Below are 23,194 nucleotides of genomic sequence, written 5' to 3'. Positions count from 1 at the left end.
ACAGCACTGTGCCACTGCACAAGTCAGGCCAGAAGGTGTTCCTTCTGATGGTCCAGTGTCTTCCCTCTGTGCCGATAAGGTCTTAACGTCTGCTCTCAGTAGAAAGGTTGAGTTCTCTATGTGCTCTTGAGAGAGGCTGCTCTTTGTCAGAGTATGCAACCAATCACCTGTGGTGCTTTTTCAAAATACATGTGCCTGGTCCACACTCCCAGAGCTTGGGCAGGTATCTTTTTAAAAACTCTCCAGCATATTCTGAAATACACTCCTGGTTAAGAACCACAGTTCTGCTGGACCTTCTAGGCTCCTTGGTCAGGCTAACTGGCAATGTAGCTTTCCAGACCACAAAGCTAGCTCTCACAGGGAAATTTTTTCATTCTTCCTCATTATCACACTCCATCTAAAAGAATTAATGGTAGTGCCTACAGCTATCCTTGTGAAGGCAGCAGATAATAAAACGAAAGGAGAAATCTGAATATGTTCAGGTATACTATTCTATCAGACGAGAAAGCTATGAACTTGACTTTGAAAAGGAAACGAGAATACTCCTACCAAGCTTAATTCTCTATAGTTTCAGAGGAATTTGGAAAGCTTCCAGGGACTCAGGAAATGGGGAAAAAAAGAGAGAGAGAGCACAAGAAAGAGAGATCTTAAACCTCAACAGTATCCCATTGGATACATATTTGAATTCTGAGAGAACAAGCTTGCTATGTCAAAGTAACATATTAATAGCACTGCTGTTTCCAGATCAGAGCCCAGATCTGCTATAGATATAGAAGGGATTATTTTATCAGGACCCTGAATACCATGGAAGGATTGCAACTTTATTAGCTACACTATCCTACCTGAATTGTGTCTAAGCTCCTTCGAGGTTCTTACTGTATAAGCTGCTGTTAAGGTTCAGAAGTCAGTAAGGAAAAAGCATATTGGGATTCTTGCCATAGTTACAGCCATCAGTCAACTCTGTTTTCATTTAAAGATGGTAATACTAGTGGAATCTCTGAAAACCTATTACTTTTTTCCAGTAAGCCTTATGTTGAGGTATCTTTACTTTGTTTAACCAATACATCTCATTACTGCTTGAGAACCTTAGTGTTTTCTGTATTTAATAAAGTTTTGATATAAGTTAATACAAATTTGTAGTGTGGAAGCACTGGTCAATCTGTAAGCATTTTCATTGTTGTTCTATCTGCATAGCAGCTCTTGGCTACGATCAGTGTGCAGACATTTGGATTTTTTCCTGTTGGACTTCTCAAAACAGTCTTAATGCAGGTTTCCATAAAGATCCCTACTATCAGCTACTGACAGTTCATTGTGATTTACTTCTTAATCACCTTTAACCTGCTGAAGAAAAAAGAGTCTACACTCCACACAGATCTATTCATTCAAAGAAAAAGGGTGTATAGTAGGTTCTTGGCCATCACTTCTCTTCTTATAACACTGCTTTGCCTCTGTTCTTAGGAGAGTAAAAGGTTTTACTAAAAGACCTATAGGTACTCATCCAGCATATGGAACAGCTGCTTGGGGGAAACACTAATAATGAACAGTAAACCAACTGAAATGTCTGTTTACCTTCGATTGAAACCAATATTGAGCCACAAGGGCCGGGTCAAGATGACAGCACAACTCCTTTGTGGAAGGAGTAGACGGGGTTATGAACATTAGCTCCTACCTGCTCAGTTTCTTGTTTGTATCTATCAGCACACTCTTCAATGGATTTTTTCTCACACTGAGTTTGTTCCAGGTCTTTCCGGAGCTTGGCAATTTCTTCCTGCAGACTGAGGACACGTCCAGTAGCAATCTTAGCTTCTTCCTCACTTAGTTGAAGACGTTCTAAGTCACTTCGTAGTTTCTCGGTCTCAGAGTTGTATATTCCTTCCAGATTGGTCAGTTTCTCCATGAGGCATTTGTAGTCTTTGTTCTTTAAACACACACATAAGTGACAAAAAGTAAATATACACACCACAAATGCATTTAGTGAGAAAACCATGCCTATTCATCGTATTCATGCTATATCATCATAGTGCTGATATAGTATCTAACCAAAATTACTAATGACAATATTTAAAATAACACCATCAGCACCCTCTTAGTGATACAAAGAGAGAATGGGCACAATTATTTGTTTTACATGATGAGCAACATAGATGTGATTTTCTCATAGTCACAAGGTGAGTTCCCACAGTAAATTCTCTTTCTTGATTCTTAATCCAGGAATAGGAAAATCTATACTTGCTTTTGAAAACAAATCAGTGTGCTACTGAAAGCCACGTGCCGGCTAGTGATGCATAAGAATGATAAAATGGCCTCAAAAATCACAAGTTTCTTACAAATCCCTTTGTTTACCATCTGGAAACTCCTCTTCCCACTCAGAAAACCTTTCTGATGAATCCTATTTCATTCTCTTGTCTGTTTTTCTTTGTCATCCTTAGTATTTATGTATTACTAACTACCTTTATATCATTTGCATGTGCTAAAATATTACTTGGTAACTATCTCTAAGAAATCAAACTTTTATCTCTGCAAACAGACTGCAGATTTCTCAGAAGCATGGACATTTTCCTGCCTCTTTTGCCACCTCAATGCTAAACAACTCATCTGTAAAAGGAACAATACACTATACACAAATGAATGATAATGATGAAAGAGCTTTGTAAAATATAAAGTACAATATGACTCTCGGTCCTAACTGTTTGGAGTGCTAGTAAACCTGTCTGTGTTCTCGAAAATAATTTCCTGCCTTGGTCCTTACAATTATAATCTTACCTATGAGCTTGTCACTATTTCCACATTCATTAATGCCATTATTATTTTACTTTTTTTGCGAAGACTGAAAGGTAAAGTCAAGAGGGGACAATGCTGAAGATGACCCCAGTGGATTTTGTTAGGCATGCTGCACTTTCAGGACTCCTGTTTAAAACACACCTGTTCGTCAACTTTGCGCTGCAGCTGCATGATCTTGTTCTCCATGCCAATGTGGAGCTTCTTATAGCGCTCCACGGAGCGGGCCTCGATCTTGAGCTTCTTCAGCTCGCGCTTGGCCATCATCCGCCGGAAGCAGCACTGAAGGTAGATGATGGCGTGCGTACTCCTCTTGTAGTAGGTGCGAGCCAGCCAGCCCCGGACCCACTTCTGAATGATGACTGCTTTGTGCTCACGGAGTATCTGCAGAAGAGGGTAAGTGCAAGTAACGTCAGACCCTGGACTAGACTCAATACTCAACTCTATCAACCTATGGATGTCAGGCTGAGAACCCACACATTACCTAAAGGGAAAGACATAAAAGTTGAAGCAACAATGTATTATGTGGATTGTATTTATCACAAATATATGGAAGCACAAAATTATTTTAAAAGGTGATTGAAATGTAGTCTTTAAAAGGCAATTTGAGGGCTTCCCTGGTGGCGCAGTGGATAAGAATCTGCCTGCCAATGTGGGGGACACAGGTTTGATCCCTGGTCTGGGAAGATACCACATGCTGCAGAGCAACTAAGCCTGTGAGCCACAAATACTGAAGCGCGCGCACCTAGAGCCCGTGCTCTGCAACGAGAGAAGCCACTGCAATGAGAAGTCTGCGGACCACAACAAAGAGTAGCCCCCGCTCGCCGCAACTAGAGAAAGCCTGCATGCAGCAACGAAGACCCAACACAGCCAAAAATAAATAAATAAAATAAAGGTAAATTTTTAAAAAACTCAACTCATTTTATAAAAAAAGAGGAAATTTGAGAGACATATATAAAAATATGTATTATATCCACATGTCATATGTATGATTACATGTATGATGATAAATGGAGTATACAGATAGAAGCTGTCTAAATAAAAGGTACCAGATTACTAAATAGAAAACTAGTCTACAAAGAAAGAAAAAATGCATTAGGTTTCTTATTGCTATATGATTTCTATAAGCAACAGGTGATCCTTTAGAAAATAAGCAGAACTTGGTACCCTGTGAACTACGTGCTAGTAAAATAAGAGATTTACCCACTACCCTTACTGCTGATACCATGTCACTGTGCATTAGGTCTCTGCTCGAGGACATGGGGTATGGCCAGTAAGCAGGCTGTAGAAGACGACACTTGGGGTACTGCAAAGTTTATTACTGATTTATTGATTTTTTTCCCCAGCAACAAAAAAATGACACTCTTGTTTGCCATATTTGAGGAATACCATTCTAGTGAGGATTTCCCATTGCTATTATAAATGCAGCACAAATCCATTTATGGGATTCAAAGGTAGTAGGGAGAGAACTTTAAAAGGAAAGCTAAAAAGAAGATAAAGTGAAGTAAACAAATCTTAATTTTATATTGTATTTTCTTAAAAAAAAAAGATATTGCCCTAAACTTATAAACAACTTATAACAATAAGATTGCCTTGCATTTCCCTGGTGGCACAGTGGCTAAGAATCCGCCTGCCAATGAGGGGGACACGGGTTTGATTTCTGCTCTGGGAAGATCCCACACGCCACGGAGCATCTAAGCCTGTGTGCCACAACTACTGAGCCTGTGCTCTAGAGCCCTCAGGCCACAACTACTGAAGCCTGTGTGCCCTGAAGCCCACGCGCTGCAAGTACTGAGCCCGCATCCCACAACTACTGCAGCCCACTTGCCTAGAGCCCGTGCACCACAACGAAGAGTAGCTCCCGCTCGCTGCAACTAGAGAAAGCCCTCAGGCAGCAATGAAGACCCAATGTAGCCAAAAAAAATAATAATAATAAAAATAAAATTTAAAAAATAAGATTGCCTTATGAGATGAATTTCTTGTCACTAATGACCATCAAGCAGAGATTGTGTAAACAGTTTCCAGGAATGATGGGGAAGAAGTTCTTAAATTTTAAGAACAGTTGAACTAGCAAACTAGCAAAACTTTGATGTCCTTTCAAGTCTACGATATTACAAAATAAGTCTTGTGTGATATAAATGTTTAAATGTATGCACTTGATTAAGTACTTATTAGTGATTATTATAAATGGAAACAATGTATCTTTTATGAAACTTTTTAAATGTAAAAAATCTCTGAAACAATCTATTCAGATAGGTAGCAGTTTAGTAAGATCATTAAAAGAACAGTTCCTATTTTTAGGTTATGTAGCTGAGAAAAACCATGAAAAACATATGCCATGCTAGAGGATACAATTAAGAAATAAGTCGTTGTGTTTAAAGCCAACAAATACAAAATAAACATAGGTGTTTAGGAGACCTTCATAGTATCTTCAGCCAACTCAAGGCTGTCCCTTTGGGATGTCTTCCTAATGCTAAGGCAGCCTTCAGTTCCCACTAAGTGCAGTCACCGTGCATCATGCCGCAGTGAGGCAGGGCATCCTGAGCTCTCACTCAACAACACAATCCCAAGGGAGCCACCTATCTTATCTGGATGACTAGTGACAAACTGGATAAGACTCAGTGATGGCAAAATGAAGGCTTTCAGACTTTAAAACTCAAGCAGCACACAGTGGCAAAGGTATTAATGCCAATATTCCTGTTCCATTTCCTTCTCCCCATGTAACTTCAGATACTGGTCCATTTCTCTAATTTCAGTCAAATGGAAACAGTATATAATTAGAGCTTCCATTCTCAATCTCATTTCCATCGGTGAGTCAGAGACATTAAATAACACTTGCTCTCACTTTAAGACCCCCAAAGCTTGGGGGAAGCTTGGATTGGAATCACAGCTAGAAGGATCACTAAGGGGGTACTACTGGCCTACACACGAGCCTGTCTCTAACCTGCCTCCCCTACTATGTCCAGTCACACTGGGAGCTAAGCTAGCTAGAGACTGCTACTGCTAAACCAAAGGCCTCACACGCCAGTTCAGATGTTCCTGAGGAGAGTAGTGAGGAAAACAGGAGGGTAACCGGTTTGGTATATCTAAAAGGTCAAGTTTAATAAGGCTTTTCCCTCCCTTGAAAGCTCATGCTTGAAGAGAAAGAACATCTGACTATAAACCAGGCGTGGGCAGAAAGACCTAGAGTAGCTAAGTCTTCAAATTTTCTTCAAAACACAGCTATTAAATATGCTCATTCAAACCTCATTAGCGTTCCATTTTTCTTTGTTATATAAAATTAATTCAAAATAAGAAAATAAAATAAATACATGAATAGGGCCTAGGGCACGCCCACATAATCACTGCCTGTGATTAGAGAAATGTCCTTCACATCACTCTACTAACAGTGATGCCCAGAGAGCTCCAAGATCCAGACTGTACTTTTGGCTTATTAGGGCTATATTCTAAAGAACAGACTCAAAACCTTGCCAAAATGAAAGAGGAAAAACTTTCATCGACTAGATCATATATTGTTAGAGGTGAGGACTAAGACTAATCTGGTGATCCACTATCTATAGCCATGATGATTATTGCTAGACATAAAGATTATTTGTCAAAAATTTCTAGAGCATAATACTCCAGTCAATACAACTTTGACCACATCGATGTTATATTTGATTTCATTTTTACCATGGTAAATTGTTCCAAGGTTGTTTCATTCTTAATCTGTTCATCTGTCATATATTGGGTCGGCCAAAAAGTTCGTTCGGGGCTTCCCTGGTGGCGCAGTGCTTGGGAGTCCGCCTGCCGATGCGGGGGACGCGGGTTCGTGCCCCGGTCCGGGAGGATCCCACATGCCGTGGAGCAGCTGGGCCCGTGGGCCATGGCCGCTGATCCTGCGCATCCGGAGCCTGCGCTCCACAACGGGAGAGGCCACAGCAGTGAGAGGCCCACGTACCGCAAAAAAAAAAAAAAAAAAAAAAAAAAATTCGTTTGGGTTTTCTGTAAGATGTTACAGAAAAACCCGAATGAACTTTTTGGTCTATCCAATATTTTTACCTATTCAAAGCTCACCATAGTCAGCTGAATAAAGGCCCCCAATACTAAGAATCTGTAAATATTACCTTATTTGGGAAAAGGGCCTTTGCAGATATGATTAAGATAAGGATCTCTAGATGGAGAGATTATCCTGGATTATCTGGGTGGGCCCTAAATCCATCACAAGTGTTCTCATAAGAGACAGACAAAAGAAGTGAAGTTAGACACAGAGAGAAGATGATGTGAAGATGGAATCAGAGACTGGAGTGATATGGCCACAATTATTAGGAATACTGGTGGCCACCAGCACTAGAAGAGGCAGGGAATGGGTTCTCCCCCATAGCTTCTGGAGGGAGAGCAGCCCTGCTGACACCTTAATTTCACAGTTCTTGCCTCCAGAACTGTGAGAAAATAAACTTCTGTTGTTTTAAGCTACCAAGTTGGTGGTAATTTATGACAGCAGCCACAGGAAACTAATATACTCACTTTTTTTTCAAATTACAGACAGGGGAAGAAAAAAGTAAATTTTCTTTTTCAACATCATGTTAATAAATATATGTGGCTTATTTAATATTTAAAAATGTATTTCAATTGTTGGTTGTCTCCATATGACTCCTACATCCATAGGAGCCCCTGTGGCACTTTGTACAGACGTGGAATTTGATTAACGTTAATGGAATGAACAAACAAAGTTGAAAACAAGGCCTCACCTTGCAATACCTATTTCTGGCCAAGTAGCCTCGAAGGTAAGACTGAAGGACGATCGTGGCAGTCCGCCAGATCTTGTACCTCCGGCGGATTACATACATGCGCCAGTACTTCTGAACGATGGTTGCTGCCTTGGTTCTGCGCAGGAACTTAGCATAACTGGCCAGAGAAAGAGTGGTGCGTAGTCAGTAATCAGAAAAACCCATGAATACATTTTGTAGAGGCTGAAAGCACCAGTACCTCTGGCAGAATAAGTAGCACCTCCATTGTATTATTCTAATAACATACACGTTAAATCAACATTTATATTTCTTATATTTGTATAGTTATTTGATGATCCCCCAAATATCTGTGCATCCATTATCTCATTTGAGACTTACCTAACCCTGAAAAGTGGGATGTCCCATATTACTTGATTTTACAATACAGAAAGCGAAGGTCATAAAGGCTTATTCCTTCTAGGACTGTGCTCATGACCCCAGGCTATGTCCCCTTTACAGACGAGCTTACACAGTAATCCTGTGCTTACTTATCACCCAGCCTTCTTAGCTCTATCCATTGCTAATGCACGATGTTTTTCCTTAATCTATCCATTTGGGCACAAGTTCTTTACCCTTAATTCATGTCTTTTGATATCTCTAAATTAAAATTATCCTAATATGTAATCACACGTAAGTGTAACTAACTCTCTTCTACACCTTCTCAGCTAACTGCTCCCCCAAACTCCTAAACAGAGTCATTATTAACTAGTTATATTCATGACTGTTCTAATTTACAGATGATTTCTTCAAGCCCATATAAATGTATAAAAAATAAATACTGAGGACATGAGTAGGCAGTAATTTGTAATTATTTTTTTGAGGTTCAATCTGAATCATTCACAAAGGTGAGTGAAATTGTATTCTATCTAACTGTCTTATGAGTTAATTCCTTGGACCTAAGAAGAGGTAAGGTGCTGTCTTCTCAGGTAGGGTGACCACTCAAAACTGTCCTAGTTTGGACAATCAATCAGATGAGCCCGCCAATCTTCGCTGCCCATGAGCCAGAGTGGACATGCTGCCAGGAGACCTACCATCGGGCCTGGTGGCCTCGCACGTATCTCTGCACAGTGATGGCAGCCTTGCGCATGCGCAGGAACTTCTTCCGCAGCAGCCACCCTCGGATCGTCTTCTGGATCCGGATGCAGGCAGCCCTCAATTTGTCTGCCCTCAATTTTTCCAGATAGGCCACTTGACCGGCACGGAAAAAGATCTTTGTCTTCCCAAACTGGTATTTGTCCTTGTCCTATTTTTGGAAGAAACTGTATACTCAGAAGTAGAAATGATGACTAGATAAATGAATTTTAAAGAGAAAATATATGTCTAAAAGCAGAATCAGTAAAGGGATAAAACTATTAGCTAAAACTTGGGCTACATCACAATTAACTAATGGAGCCAGCTTTTTGATCCTATGCAAGTGGAGCAAATAGAAGGGACTTTAAGGAAAACTGCAGGTTAAGAGTTATTTTCCAGAATTATTCTACCTGGAATTATTATCTGAGGCCCAAAACTTGGTTGTGGGTTATAGGCAGCTACTATTTGCTTGTCTGTATTTTAAATATCTCAAGGAAATGGAGATGCTGACACTCCCTCTGACTGACCCAGGCTGTAAGAATTACATCGGGCTGTGTGTTCCATGAGAAAGCTGAAGGGACAAAAACACCAATATGAAGAAAAAGGCAGGAAGTAATGCACACAAAATAAAAACTAAAAGATAAAAAATCTTGCATATTCATGTTAAGAGTTAAGTTTCTCAACAGTTATCTCTTGGTTTTATCAACAGTAAATCTTCCTACAGATTTCAAAACTCCTCTTACAAACATGTAATCATTTATAATGCTCATTGACTTCTGAGTATAAACAAAGCTGAGCAGTAAACACAGATATATATGCATGCTATTTTTGGTCTATTATATTCCGATCCAGCTTATCTAGAAGCATGCAAGTTATTAACCATCTTATATCAAAAGAAGAGTAGAATTTATTTATAATAATCAATACTGTGATCTGAAATTCTAAGTGAAAACAGAGAAAAATCACTTTTCACTGTAAGCAAATATTTCCTATCTTGTACATGAAAACAGAAAATCAGAAATCTCCACATATATCTAAAACTGTTTCAGTTTAAATCAATAAAGTTTGCAAAGGAGGCTAGCTGGAAGAGATAGAAAGTGGTTCCCTCTCCCTGTCTCCTTCTCCCTGCCCCATTTCATCTCAGCTCTCTCTCCCTCGCCCCCAAGCCTACACTCCTTTACCTTGTGGCCCCAAGCGCAGGGGGGAGCAGTCTGGGGGAGGAGACTTTCCCTACTTTCTGCTCTCCATTCCCTAGAAAGGACTTAGGCCAGATTCAAAATGTATCAGATTCTTTTACACATTACCAGGAAAGTGGCCTAAGTGCTTTCAAGAAAAATAAAGTTATTATCACCAAAGAAGAGATATTACATCTAGTTAATAGCTAATAATTATGACTAATTACTTCAAAGTGAGGTAATCCATCCAACCTAGTGTCAAATAAGTGAAAATATTCTTTAAACAGCATCTCATGAGTCTTAAATTCTCTACAACCTACATCAGTGGTTATCAAAATGTAGTCCTCAAACCAGCATCGGCATCACCTGGGAACTTGTTAGAAATGCACATTATTGGACACGTCCCAGACCTACCAAATCAGATGTTCTAGGGGTGGGGCCCAGCACTCTGAAGTTTAACAAGCCCTGAAGGTGACTCTGGTGCATTCTAAAGTCTGTGAACGCCTTAGCTTGGTATGCAAGTCTCTTCAAACACCAACCCACATTTCCTAACCAATTCCCTACTGTCCCATGCACCATTTTTTTTTTACTGCAAAAGCAAAAACAAAAATCCGACTCTAACTGCTTTTTGAGAAAACTATGCTTTTCTGCTCCTTGCTCCCTATTAGGATAGTCTCCTTCCACTTTATACAATCTTACCCACTCTTCAGGGCCTGACTCAAAATACATGTCTTCCATGAAATAGTTCCTCCTTCCCACAGCAGATGTGGCTTTGTCTTCCGTTGATTTCTTGTCTCACTCACTCAGCATTTGACAGACACTAAGGTATATTATACTTATCTTTAAAATGCATTAATTTCCAAGACACACTATGTCACCTGAGGACAAGACTTATTTTTCTTAATCACACAGCATCTGGCCTGGTGTCTGTCATAAGTAATTTTCAATAAAAATTTAGTACTTGGGGGCTTCCCGGGTGGCGCAGTGGTTGAGAGTCCGCCTGCCGATGCAGGGGACACAGGTTTGTGTTCTGGTCCGGGAAGACCCCACATGCTGTGGAGCGGCTGGGCCCGTGAGCCATGGTCACTGAGCCTGCGCGTCCAGAGCCTGTGCTCCGCAACGGGAGACGCCACAACAGTGAGAGGCCCGCGTACCGCAAAATAAATAAATAAATAAAAAGAATGTGTCTCAAGTCTGGGTCCAGGCCTCACCATCCTGTATCTTGATACTGGACCATCATCTTTACTAGTCCTTCCATCGTAAAGATAGAGAGCCTTGATCTCCAAGACAGTGTGCCTCTCCACCTTTCCACCCCTGAATAACCCGGATTAGTAGTATATGGATATTCCTAGGACATTCACAGGTTACAATCACAAGGCCTTTGGCAAACATCTGTTCCGATAAAGGTAAGTGAAAAATCTTTCTTACCTTTATCAGTTTCTCTAAAACATTCTTGCATGTTTGTTTTCTCTCACTTAGCACATCTTTTTGCTTCATTAGGACACGGTAGCGGCTGAAAAATTCTTGGTAAGTCCACCTATAAAAAGAAACTCATGTCAGCTTATTTAAAGAAGCAGGAACCTCCCCCTTTAGGATCCCTTATATTTGAAAAATGTCAAGCCCACCGAGAGGGGAAACCTGCTGCGCTGATTCGGATGGTCTCCAGGACACCGCACGCTCTCAGCTGCTGTACTGCCCTCTTCTCATCAAACCTATGTGTAAAAATGGAAATCATTAATACACAAAGAAGCGTGGCTCTAGCCACAAACTACTTTCCTCAGTCCAGAGACTGAATTCTTTTGTAAAGAGCCAAATGGATAAATTAGAAAAAAAATTCAAAAGTTGGAACAGTGATCAGAATGGAAAACTCCATGTAAGAGAGGGGAAGAGACCATTAGCAGTAAAAATACATACCACAAACTTATAAGAAATTCCATTAAACATATTTTAAAAGCCCAAACTCCTCTGCACTGTGCCATGCTCATTACATGCCTTGGCCTGACTAGCTGTTCTCATAACTCTTTAGTTCACCATGCAGAGCTCCCCTGGAATAAAGACTGGCCAGCCCTGGAGATTTCTCTAACAAGAAGAACAAATTAAATATGCCCCATTCAGGTATTTTTAAAAAATTATTGGTGTTCTAAAAGCTATTCAACTCAGTGTATACATACTAAGCATTAATAGTGTCCACGTCAGTGAAAAATATTTTATATTATATCTTATGTGTATTTCACTCTAGATAAACGGCACCTTAATGTTAAATTGACACTAAAAGAAGAAGTAGCAAGGCCTGCTTCTTACGGGATGATGATTCCTCTTACTCCCCAGTTAAGCCCTGAGTGACCTATCCGAGGCTTCTGCTGCGCTATCTTCTCAAGTGTTTTATTGGTGATGGGAGATGCGGTTGGCTGACAGAAGGTAATGGCCTCTAGGGCTGTCCAGGAAAGTCACCCAGGGCGTGGCAGCTTCTTCCAGCTTCTCACTTCCTTGGCAATGAGCTTCTTGGCAATGAGAAGAATACAACAGTCTTTGAGAAGTGCCCTGCAGTCTAAGGCCGACTCTCCAAGGGCAAGGCTGGATGGGTGTAGGTAAAGGAGCACGCACACACTGCGGAGTGGGAGTTATTACAGCCTTTGGTAAGTGTGCCTAATCTCTGACCCACAAATTCCACTTCTAGAAATACATTATTCTAAGGAGATAATCAGGCAAATATATAAAAATGTTTGGCAAAAGATGTTTATCATAGCCATAGGAATAACCCAAACGGCCATCAATAGGGAATAATTTAAAAGAATGGTGTTATGTATATATAATGGGATATGATGTAGCCATTAAAGTGATGATGTGGATTTGTATTTACTAACACGGAAAACACCCATAAGTTGAAAGCAGATACAAAACAACAATTACAGCATGATCCCTTCCATTTTATTAATCTCTCTCTCTCTCTCTCTCTCTCTCTCTCTCTCTCTCTCACACACACACACACACACACACACACATAGCAGGGAAGGAATGATCAAGAAGGATCTATGCCAGTTAATACTTTTTATCTCTCTGGGTATAATGAAATGCTCTTTCATTTATTTTTACACCACTTTATATTTCCTGAAAATTGTTTTTATAATGTGCACGCATTACTTTCAAAATTAGAGAAATATTTCCGTTTTGGAAAAAACTTCCTCTCGCAAATGGTACTTGACACAGGACAAGATGTTTGGTAAAAGTAGACATTCTCTGATAGTTTCAACAGTTGAAAAGTAGCAGGGATGATTGTGAGCCTTTGCCAAAGCAACCTTATCTCACCCAGCTCTGGTTTTAACTAAAGTCCAAGTTAACCAAAAAGATCTTGAAATGAAGTAAATTACAAATAGAAAATAGTACTAGAAATGTGTGGTTGATCTCAACTTTTAAAATCATCAGAAGGCCAACTACTAATTTGTTCTCACATTTTTTTTTTTTTGGCCACGTCGTGAGGCTTTGTGGGATCTTAGTTCCCTGATCCGACCAAGGATGGAACCCGGGTCCCTGGCAGTGGAAGCGTGGAGTCTTAACCAGTGGACCACCAGGGAATTCCCTGTTTTCACGTTCTTAAAAGGGAACAAAAACGGAAAAAGTTCTATTAACTAGTTGTTTCCCTCTACAAGACATGAAGGTTTACCTAAGTATTTTTTCTCTGCTGCTGGTTTGGCAATCTTTATGAGATATGGATACTTTAAATTCAGCAGTTGAGAAATACTTACGTGAATGGGAACTTGAAGTCGTTAGGCTTAATACAGCGCACGTAGTGAGGGGTAGTGGCATTCAGGGTCTCCATAAGCAGGTGAAGGGAGTTTCGGAACTGCATGAAAAAGAGCAGAAAGGGGCATCAAGGTTTTGTCAAAGATGACATAAAACAACTGAAAATTTTCTTCAAATGACACTAGTGGAGATGACTTTGCCACCTGTGAACCTGACCAGCCCTCAACAGTGGAGCTGCTAGGGCTTTTGGGTCAAATTTGCTTAAACCCTACCATTTACATGATCACTCTGCTAAACAGATATTCTCGCTCCTCCCACCACCACCACTGCCCCCGCCTCTTTAAAACAGACTTTATTTTCTTAGAGCAGTTTGAGGTTCACAGCAAAATCATACAGAAGGTACAGAGATGTCCCCCATACCCCCTACCCTGGCAGAGGCATGGCCTCCTCCATTATCTACATTCTCCACCACAGCGGTACATGTGTTACAGTTGATGAACCTACTTAGACACATCATTATCACACATCATTATCATCATTACATTAGAGTTCATTCTTCCACCCACCCTTTTAATATAGATTTCTGTAGCTTTCTGTTGTACACTTAAAACTTTGACTAAAAATATGCTTGCTTTAAAGATATTAAGGTCATTTAATCATGTACAGTAGGAATTTTGCTGTATGATACTGAAAAAAGTAGCAGATGACTTAAAAGAGTATAGGAAATGGGGAGGGGCAGAGGATGGAAGAGTACAGCCAGGGTGGGGTTACCTTTAGGGACATGGGACCTGGGGGCTGTGGACCTGTGCCAGGCCCTGCTTCCTATCTGCTCAGGAAAACAAGCTGACTAGCACTCAGCCTCCTGCCCAAAGCCCCCAGCCCTAGTTCAGGCACTAAGCACGTGTGTCATGTTTCCCAGTCCCCTGGTGCATAAAACATCAAAGAAAGCAGAGGGCACGGTTCCTGGGCTGAAGGAGCTGTACAAATCCAGAGAGGAAACAGCCAGAGAACAAAACAGAGGCAGCAGTGGTTTGTGAGGGAGGATATGTACTGGAAGAATTAAAATGTAGAGAAAATTATTTTGGGAAACGCTTAAGCAGAGTTACGGGTCTACGTTAGGAGGGGAGAAGTATGAGTGGACAGTGTTCTGTGTTTTCACAGTGAAAGCTCCAGCCTCTCCTCACCTGAGGACCCCACCTGGGAGGCTGACAAAGGAAGACCTGAGGCTCCAGCTGAGCCAGAGGGGAAGTAGCACTGCAGCAGCGGCTCCCTGAACTCACCTGGTGCCCCACCGTTTTCTTGTGCTCTTTGGCCGCCTGGCCTGGTCTGCCTTTGGTGGGCTTTGCAGGAGTGCGGGTAAGGAGCGTGCGCCCTGAAGAGGTGGCTGAACTTGGACTGATGGCCTTCTCGTCATCTTGAAATAATTCTGGTAGCATCTTAAACTGAGTCAAAAACAGTGAAAGGAAATCACACTCTAAACCCAAACTCAATTGGAAATCTTCACAGAAACACTATGATGATTTGCAATCCATAGTGATTCCCTTCCTTAAGTAACCCCTTTCAGAGTCACATTCCAGAAATAATCAGTATCTGTGTTAGGAGCCAAAAATGTGAGAGGGAGGTGACATCAATGCTACAAAAATATAGATGGAAAAAATGCAGTAATTCTACAACCTTATTTGGGGGAAAACAAAATCAAAACTACTCCACTGAGACTTGAAATCTTAATCCACAGGAAATGGCCGCTCTAACCATTTTACTGGTTTTAAACGATAATTATTTTATGAGCAACCTACTAATTGAAAGTCTTATTACATCAGTTCCACCAAATGTTTTATCATCATGCTTCATCTGTCTACCCAATAACTCAAATGGTGGGTACCAACTAAAAACTATCACTGAAAATCTCATCAGGAAGGGTGTCACGAACTAGTTCTACAATTTAATAAGATTTTAAAAAATCATGAATTAACAGTAATTTTTAGAAAGTAATGTGCATTATTGGGGAAAAAAAAGTAAAAGGAAACCCTGCCCGTATCCTGTAAGCTTTGCATGACTGCATAATTCCTGCAATCAATTTTGTGTTCTACCAGGTTAAGGAAATGAAAGTCTATTAAAAGCTCTGGTCGTTAATAAATGGGTGGATAGTATAATTTAATGTGGTTGGAAGACATTTTAAGGAACAAAAGAGACTTCAAACTAATCGACAGTAACATTTTGATATATGTACATATCTTTACAATAGTGAAACAGTCCACATACATAAAATAAATCCTTCTTATAAGTCAAAGTGTAACTGCAATAGCCAATTATTTATCTAATAAACTCAGAATATCTCCAGAAGCAATAATTTTCTTAAGAGAGTTCTTTCATTTAAAAACAAAATTAATTTCATTTGGTATAATGTATCTATCAATTATAAGGGTAATTTAGGATATAATTCATGATGTATATAACAAATTGTTATACATGACATACCAATAATGGTTGCTTGCTGCACAAATGAATGTATCCCTTGCTTTACGGAATACATATAGCTTGGTTAGCTACAAAGCAGGGCAGGGGGTGGGGGTAGGGGAACGTTTTACCATTATCTTGTATCACAAAGGGGAAAAATAAGAGTTCCTAATAGATTTGATGTGAAAACTCAGCACAGAGTTAAGATGTAAGGCTATTCGATAATAGGCCAAGGACTCTAGGATCTATCTGACACACTTCTGTCATTTCCAAGTAAATTGCTAGCTCTACATTAGCGCTGCCTACCTAAACTTTGTTTTTCTCTCTTCTGTGTGAAATAGTTAATAGAGCTGGGTTGAAATATCATATTCACCACTAGTGCTAGAATTTAACTGAAGTTCTACAATATCTACCAGAAAACTACTCAGTGTTGAGAGTTCAGAACACATACACACATATAGATGCATATATATATCTTCCTCTTCATACAAGTTATAAATTTAAAATTCTCTACATTGAGTTTTCATTAAAAAAAAAAAGAGAACATTTCACATTGTCATATTAGAAACTACTCTACAATTTCTTCTTTAGGCAGTATTTCTGCTTCCTTGTGGGCCATTTTTCTCAGACTTCTTTCCTGGTTCTTCCTCAGGCCAGTCTCTAGGAGTTGGAATGCCTTACTCTCTACTATTTTTCACCTACTTGTTCTCCCTAAGCAATCTTATCCAGTCCTATTGCTTTAAATGCCATCTAGTTCTAAAGACTACCAAATTTATATCACTGACTCTTGACTTTGCCTTTGACCTGCTGACTTTCATTTACAACTTCCTATATGACATGTCCACTTGACTATCTAATTGCCATCTCAGGCAAAACATGTCCAAGATAAAACTCTTTTTTTTTTTTAATTGAAGCATAGCTGACCCACAATGTCATGCTAATTTCCACTGAACGGCAAAGCAACTCAGTTATACATATATATACATTCTTTTTTTCCATATTCTTTTCCATTATGGTTTATCAAAGGATACTGAATATAGTTCCCTGTGCTATACAGAGCGAGACCCCACTGTCTATCCATTCTATGTATAGTAGCTTACAGCTGCTAACCCCAACCTCCCACTCCATCCTTCCCCCAACCCCCTCCCCCTTGGCAGCCATAAGTCTGTTCTCCATATGCATGAGTCCAAGACAGAACTCTTGATTCTTTCTCTTGAAGCCTGATCTTTTACAAGTCTTCACCTCAGTAAGTGGCACCATTATCCATCCAGCAACTCAGGCCCAAAACATAGAAGTCATCTTCAATTTCTCTCCTTCTCTCACTCTCCATACTCAAACCATCAACAAGACCAGTCAACTCTACCCACAAATCATAAGCCATTTCCACTGCTATAATTTCAGTATCTCAGTCCACTATCTGTCCCCTAGATTACTACGCCCCTATCCCCAGCCCTCCCACCATATCTCCACACAGTAGCATATCATTCCCCATATGAAAACTGTTCAGACTTTCCACAGGAACAGGAATAAAATCTATACTCTTTACCACACTTCCCTCCAGAAAGTGGCCCCTGTCTACCCATCCTACTCAGCTACCATGCTCCAGTCATACTGGCCTTCTTTATGGACCTCAAACACAACCATCTTATACAGTCTCAGCACTCCTCTCAGCACTTGCTCTCCACTGACACAGTTGTCTCCTATTATTCAGGGTACAGCCCAAATGTCACATCCTCAGAGAGGCCTTTCCTGACCACTGTGGCTAGTGGAGCACCTCACCTCTGCCCAAGCTTAGTCACTCTCTAGCTTGGTACCCTGTTTTACTTTCTTTTTTTTTTTTTGCGGCACACAGGCCTCTCACCACTGTGGCCTCTCCCGTTGCAGTGCACAGGCTCCGGACGCGCAGGCCCAGCGGCCATGGCTCACGGGCCCAGCCGCTCCGCGGCATGTGGGATCTTCCCAGACCGGGGCACGAACCCGTGTCCCCTGCATCAGCAGGCGGACTCTCAACCACTGCGCCACCAGGGAAGCCCTGTTTTACTTTCTTTATAGCACTTACCACTTTATGATATGATATCATCTAAATATTTGGTTAAGTGGTTATTACCTAACTCCTCTGCCTATCTCATTTACCTGTTTACCTTGCTAAATCCCCAATTTTCTTAAATCATTCATTGAAAAATTTAGCCATTCCCCACTGACTGAGGAGGCCAACTTCATTTGAAGAGAGAAAGGCAGATAAACAGAAAGTCAAATATGTAAGTAGGTAGATATGCCTGGACATTCCATCTTGTTTCTTTGATCTGTCTATGCTTAAGACAGGGCTCTGAATTGCTTCAGACTGAACTTATATGTCTAGGAAAGAGTGTTAAAGAAGACAGAAGAATCCAAGTAACTGCTTCATAAAGATGTGGGAAATCATCTCAGTAACAACAACAACAACATTATTCACTAAGAGCTTTTTACACATGAAGCACTGCTCTAAGAGCTTAATACAACCTATTTAATCTTCATAACAACCTCTGAAAGTAGATACTATCATGATTCTATTTTACAGATGAGAGATTTGAGGCATAAACTCAGTAGATGAACTGTGCTTCCCTTCATCAATTAGCAACATGGAAAGTAGGGGATATAACTCTTTTTAATGACATTTAGTAGAGCTGCAATTTAGTAGTATTTCATCAAGCTGCAATTTACTTATGTGCTTCTTGTTATTTGATGTAGCAACAGATTTCTTTATGGTGGGAAAACATAAATTAAGACACCTTCTGTTAAGTTTTTTTATACCTTAATTCCTTTTAAAGTGGCTAGAAGCTGCAAAATGAAAGAAAGAAAAAAAAAAGACAAAACACATACACACAAACAGAACCCCACACTGTATTACCACAAAAATAATTCTGTTGAAAACACATAACACAAATACTGATCTTCTAAAATTAGTACTTCCAAGAGGACAAATCAACACTAGGTTACACTTGCTTCCTATCAGGTGCAGAAAAATTAAAACATAAAGTTCATACCCTTGGGTTGGGTTTCTGCTGACTGGGAGCAGTGTAGGCCTTTAAGCTATGTAAACCTCACACCACCTCCACCCAACTGCAACAGTGCTATATAGACTGGCAGTCACTCCAAATGATTCCTCAGAATGCATAGCTACTTTCTGGAAATTAAGGAGCCACGAGCCAGTCAGAAAAGTTAGGTCAGAAAAAAGACACAAAAGGTTATGGGTGCCTGGGGAATGAGAACCTGTGAATGTTCTGTGTCAGCTAAATTATTTAGAGTAGTAACACTAGAATTCCAGGGTTTTCATCAGTATTCATAAACTAAAATGATTTATAATCTTTAACTGAATCAGGGATTGGCACTGTGAGAGAATTTTCTCTTATACATCATTCTTATAAGGTATAAAGCGTTAATGTCTAGGGCTTAAGAGGATAAATGAAAAAATGATTTTTTCTACAGACATTTAAGACTATAGACTCATTCTTTTCTGAGGGTTAAAACTGGAATTTGGTCCTTACATCATCTTTCTATTATCAAAATAATTGAAAGTAAAAGTTTTTATTCCAAAAACAAGAGTCAAAATGTTCATATAGGGGCTTCCCTGGTGGCACAGTGGTTGAGAGCCTGCCTGCCAATGCAGGGGACGCGGGTTCGTGCCCCGATCCGGGAAGATCCCACATGCCGTGGAGCGGCTGGGCCCGTGAGCCATGGCCGCTGAGCCTGTGCGTCCGGAGCCTGTGCTCCGCAACGGAGAGGCCACGACAGTGAGAGGCCCGCGTACTGCAAAAAAAAAAAAAAAAAGGTTCATATAACATTCCATTGAAGTTAAAACGATTTTGTTAGAATAAACCAGAAAAACAAAAAGTGCTGGTCAGAAATCCAGAAGAATTCACATGAATATTGTTAGTCTTTCACTGAATATTTGAATATTTACTTTATTAAATGTAAGTAACCAGCTTTCTGGTTTGCTCCCTACAGGATGAAAGTGAGCCGTGCTCCCCTCCCCATACTTTCCTGAAGAGAGTCAAAGGGTGGAGGTTGGGATCAACCTCAGAGAGCCATCATAGTTCTTTGCAATCTGGAATATTCTGCTCCCACTAGAAAGCAGTGTTTCTGGTATCTATACCTAAGAAGAATAATTTCAAAGTGCTTTGGACCATACCTGAAAATTGCACTCAATGATCCAGAGGTCAATCTTTATTTGGATGGAATGCTTAAGGCCATGTCTCTAGCGTATCCCTTCAAAATGACACAGCCAAAAACAACAACAACAACAAAATGTTTTCTCTCATGGTCTCTCACAAAGGCACAAGAGAGCCTATAACTGCCGTGGAGGCAAAAATTTCACATAAAACACCACCGCATAGTGGTTAAGAGTGCAGACTCTGAGCTCAACAGCCTGGGTTTTATCAATAATTTGGCTTGAAAACTTAGTAGCTATGAAGTTTCCCTGCCTCAGTTCCCTCATCTGTAAAATGGGAGTAATGATAATATCACCTCATCATAGGATTAGGTGGGTTAACACCTGTAAGGCATTTAAAAACAGGACCTGACACATGTATTGATAAATAGAAAACTAACAGTAAAGCTGATTTTGTTAGAACAATTATTATTACTGTTAAAAAGCTAATGCTTAAATAAGAAACATTTTAATGAATATATCCTGATTGGAGAAAGCCTATACATGGTTACCTTGCTTGATTTAAGAACTTTAATTTGTTCTTCAAAAACAGTGTCTTTATTCTTTTCCAGAAAGCCTTCACACTGGTATTCCACCTGAAAACACATGGGAAAATCTCCTTAGCTAATAAACTTTTGAATAGATATGATTGTCATCAACAACAAAAATATTTATTAGGCTCAGGCTATGTGATGGGCTCTCAGTGAAGTGTTATCATTAGTTTTATTCTAAGAAACTAGTACCATTCTTAGTAAGAAGCATGTTAACTCTAGAGTAAAACTCCCCAAATATTGTTTTTCCTAGGGAAGAGTGGCAGTGCTGATTAACTGTGATCTAAGATCATCCCAGTTCCTGGGTAAGCAGACTCATAAGAAGCTGTTCTCTTCTCTCATGCAGGCCAAAGAGAGCTCCTCCAAGGCTGACCCACTGTATTTCCTTCAAACCTAGCTCACCATCCCGCAGGGGTAAGTCTCCTCTGGGAGAGAAGAGATAAAAGCTGGAGAGAGGGTCAGAAGGAACAAATGGCTGTCTGGCAGAAAGTTGAAGTGGCGACGATGGATGTAGATGGAGGCTGGGTAAACGCTATATGATCCGGTAAGTAGAACTACATGAGAATGGACTCTCCCTGCTTCTAGAAGACGTCAGCCATCTACCACTCAGAGTCCCCAGCCTGTACCACAAAACCGTTAGGCGGCCCTGAAGCCATTCCAAGGTCTCCAGCTAGGAGCAGGACAGACTCGGAAAACCCTCCTAAAGGGTTCCTAAAGGGGACCATGGGGAGCTTACCAGAAGGCCACCCCACAACCTCCTGGAAATATAAACTAGTGTCATAGCTCCAGATTTTCTGAGTAGACTACAGAACCTGTGAAGCAGCAAGTCTGCATGCCTCATTAGTAGGGACCCACTGAATCAATCACAGAGGGTGACACACGCCCACAGTTTCTATTCTGAAACCGTTGGGTTTCAGAACCCAGAATCTTTTAGCAGAATCTGAGGCAGCAATCTGTAATCAAACATATTAACATTTCTACATTGAAATATATAAATATCCAGCCTAACTGGGATAAATAAAGACTATAAATAACCTCATGTTAGTTCAGGTCAAAAATCAGGCTTAGGCACTAAATGAATTATGAAAAGACATGGATTTCAGAGTTTCTTGGATTTCAGAATTACAGATAGAGGACTGTAAACATGTATTTATTTCTTAATATAATCCCATTTAGGTTAAAGAAAGAGAGAACCAATAAGCCAACACTTAAGCTTACTTTTCCTAAACGGAGCTAACGAATGCAAGCTCAGCAAAGAAAAAAATGCTATCTATTGACTATTGATTTTTTTTCCTCTTTGAGCTTAAGTATTCAAAAAGAAAAGAGATAATAAAACTTCCTTACTTTGTCAGCAAAATGCTGGATGATGAAAGCTTTGTTTGATAGACGGGGCTTCTCAAAGAGCGCACATTTGTTCAAATGTGTGTTGTACAATTTTTGGGCCCAAGTGTCATCTGTGCCTTTAGGCATCTACATTCAGGGGAAAAAAAAGAGAGAAAACAAGGTGAAAATTGTTATGAGACGCTTCTGATGCATCAACCAAGAGACCATGTTTTGGCTTTCCTAACAACTTTTACATCCAGTTTAGGAACTCATTCCTTCCACATTTCTCTCTTAGAGGCCCCAAACCAATGACTAATGAAAAGCTATGACTGAGACCTTCAGCAACTCAACCTGCCTATACCAGAGGTCATCAAATAAATATTCGATATGCTTTTAAAGCAACAAAAGCCTCACAGATGAAAGATGAAATATCATGACTATCATGTATTTTTAGAAATTTGTTAAATAAAAATAACATTTGCACACAGTGGGCCATTTATATAATTCAGAAAGGTATAAAATAGAGAATAGTCTCCTCTCACCATTTCCACCAATTTCTTTATCTTTCTGTCTTTAAAGGCATGGACACAAATAGGATTATTCTATAAACTCCTTGCATTTTTTTTTCTTCTTAACAATAGCATTCTTGTATTTATGGCCACTAGGTTGATACTGATTTTTTGTTATTATGAAAACTGCCACAATGGCTCCTTTTACACAAAAAGCTTGAATACTTTTGTAAGCATATTCATACGGTAAATTCTCAGCAGTTCCACGGCTGGGTCAAAAGGTATGTGTATTTAAAATCTTCACAAATATTGTCAAATTTCCTCAAAAATATGCTGTACTAACTCATGCCCTTCATCAAGAGTATATATGCAATAAATGTCAATCTGGTGGACTTCCCTGGGGGTCCAGTGGTTGAGACTTTGCCTTCTAACGTAGGGGGTGCGGGTTTGATCCCTGGCTGGGGAGCTAAGATCCCACATGCCTTGTGGCCAAAAAATCAAAACATAAAACAGAAGCAATACTGTAACAAATTCAATAAAGACTTTAAAAATGGTCCACATCAAAAACATCGTTAAGGGGCTTCCCTGGTGGCACAGTGCTTGAGAGTCCACCTGCCGATGCAGGGAACACGGG

The 23,194-nt window shown here is 40.1% G+C and overlaps 1 protein-coding gene across 1 annotated transcript in view; it reads right to left on the bottom strand.

Moving 5' to 3' along the window:
• Nucleotides 1-23,194, bottom strand: part of MYO5A (myosin VA) — a 187,369-nt gene that overhangs the window by 60,665 nt on the left and 103,510 nt on the right. Inside the window, exons 13-22 of the mRNA XM_060005954.1 lie at nucleotides 22,073-22,198; nucleotides 20,690-20,773; nucleotides 14,815-14,976; nucleotides 13,537-13,634; nucleotides 11,419-11,505; nucleotides 11,222-11,330; nucleotides 8,579-8,790; nucleotides 7,509-7,665; nucleotides 2,923-3,162; nucleotides 1,670-1,918 (exon numbers count right to left, since the gene is read on the bottom strand). Coding sequence (XP_059861937.1) covers nucleotides 1,670-1,918; nucleotides 2,923-3,162; nucleotides 7,509-7,665; nucleotides 8,579-8,790; nucleotides 11,222-11,330; nucleotides 11,419-11,505; nucleotides 13,537-13,634; nucleotides 14,815-14,976; nucleotides 20,690-20,773; nucleotides 22,073-22,198 — 1,524 coding nt within the window. The remainder of the gene's footprint in view (nucleotides 1-1,669; nucleotides 1,919-2,922; nucleotides 3,163-7,508; nucleotides 7,666-8,578; nucleotides 8,791-11,221; nucleotides 11,331-11,418; nucleotides 11,506-13,536; nucleotides 13,635-14,814; nucleotides 14,977-20,689; nucleotides 20,774-22,072; nucleotides 22,199-23,194) is intronic.

This window comes from Delphinus delphis, chromosome 2 (genome assembly GCF_949987515.2).
Source record: "Delphinus delphis chromosome 2, mDelDel1.2, whole genome shotgun sequence".
NCBI lineage: Eukaryota > Metazoa > Chordata > Mammalia > Artiodactyla > Delphinidae > Delphinus > Delphinus delphis.
The sequence above is the reverse complement of the archived record's forward strand: the minus strand, read 5'-3'. Positions and strand labels throughout refer to the sequence as shown.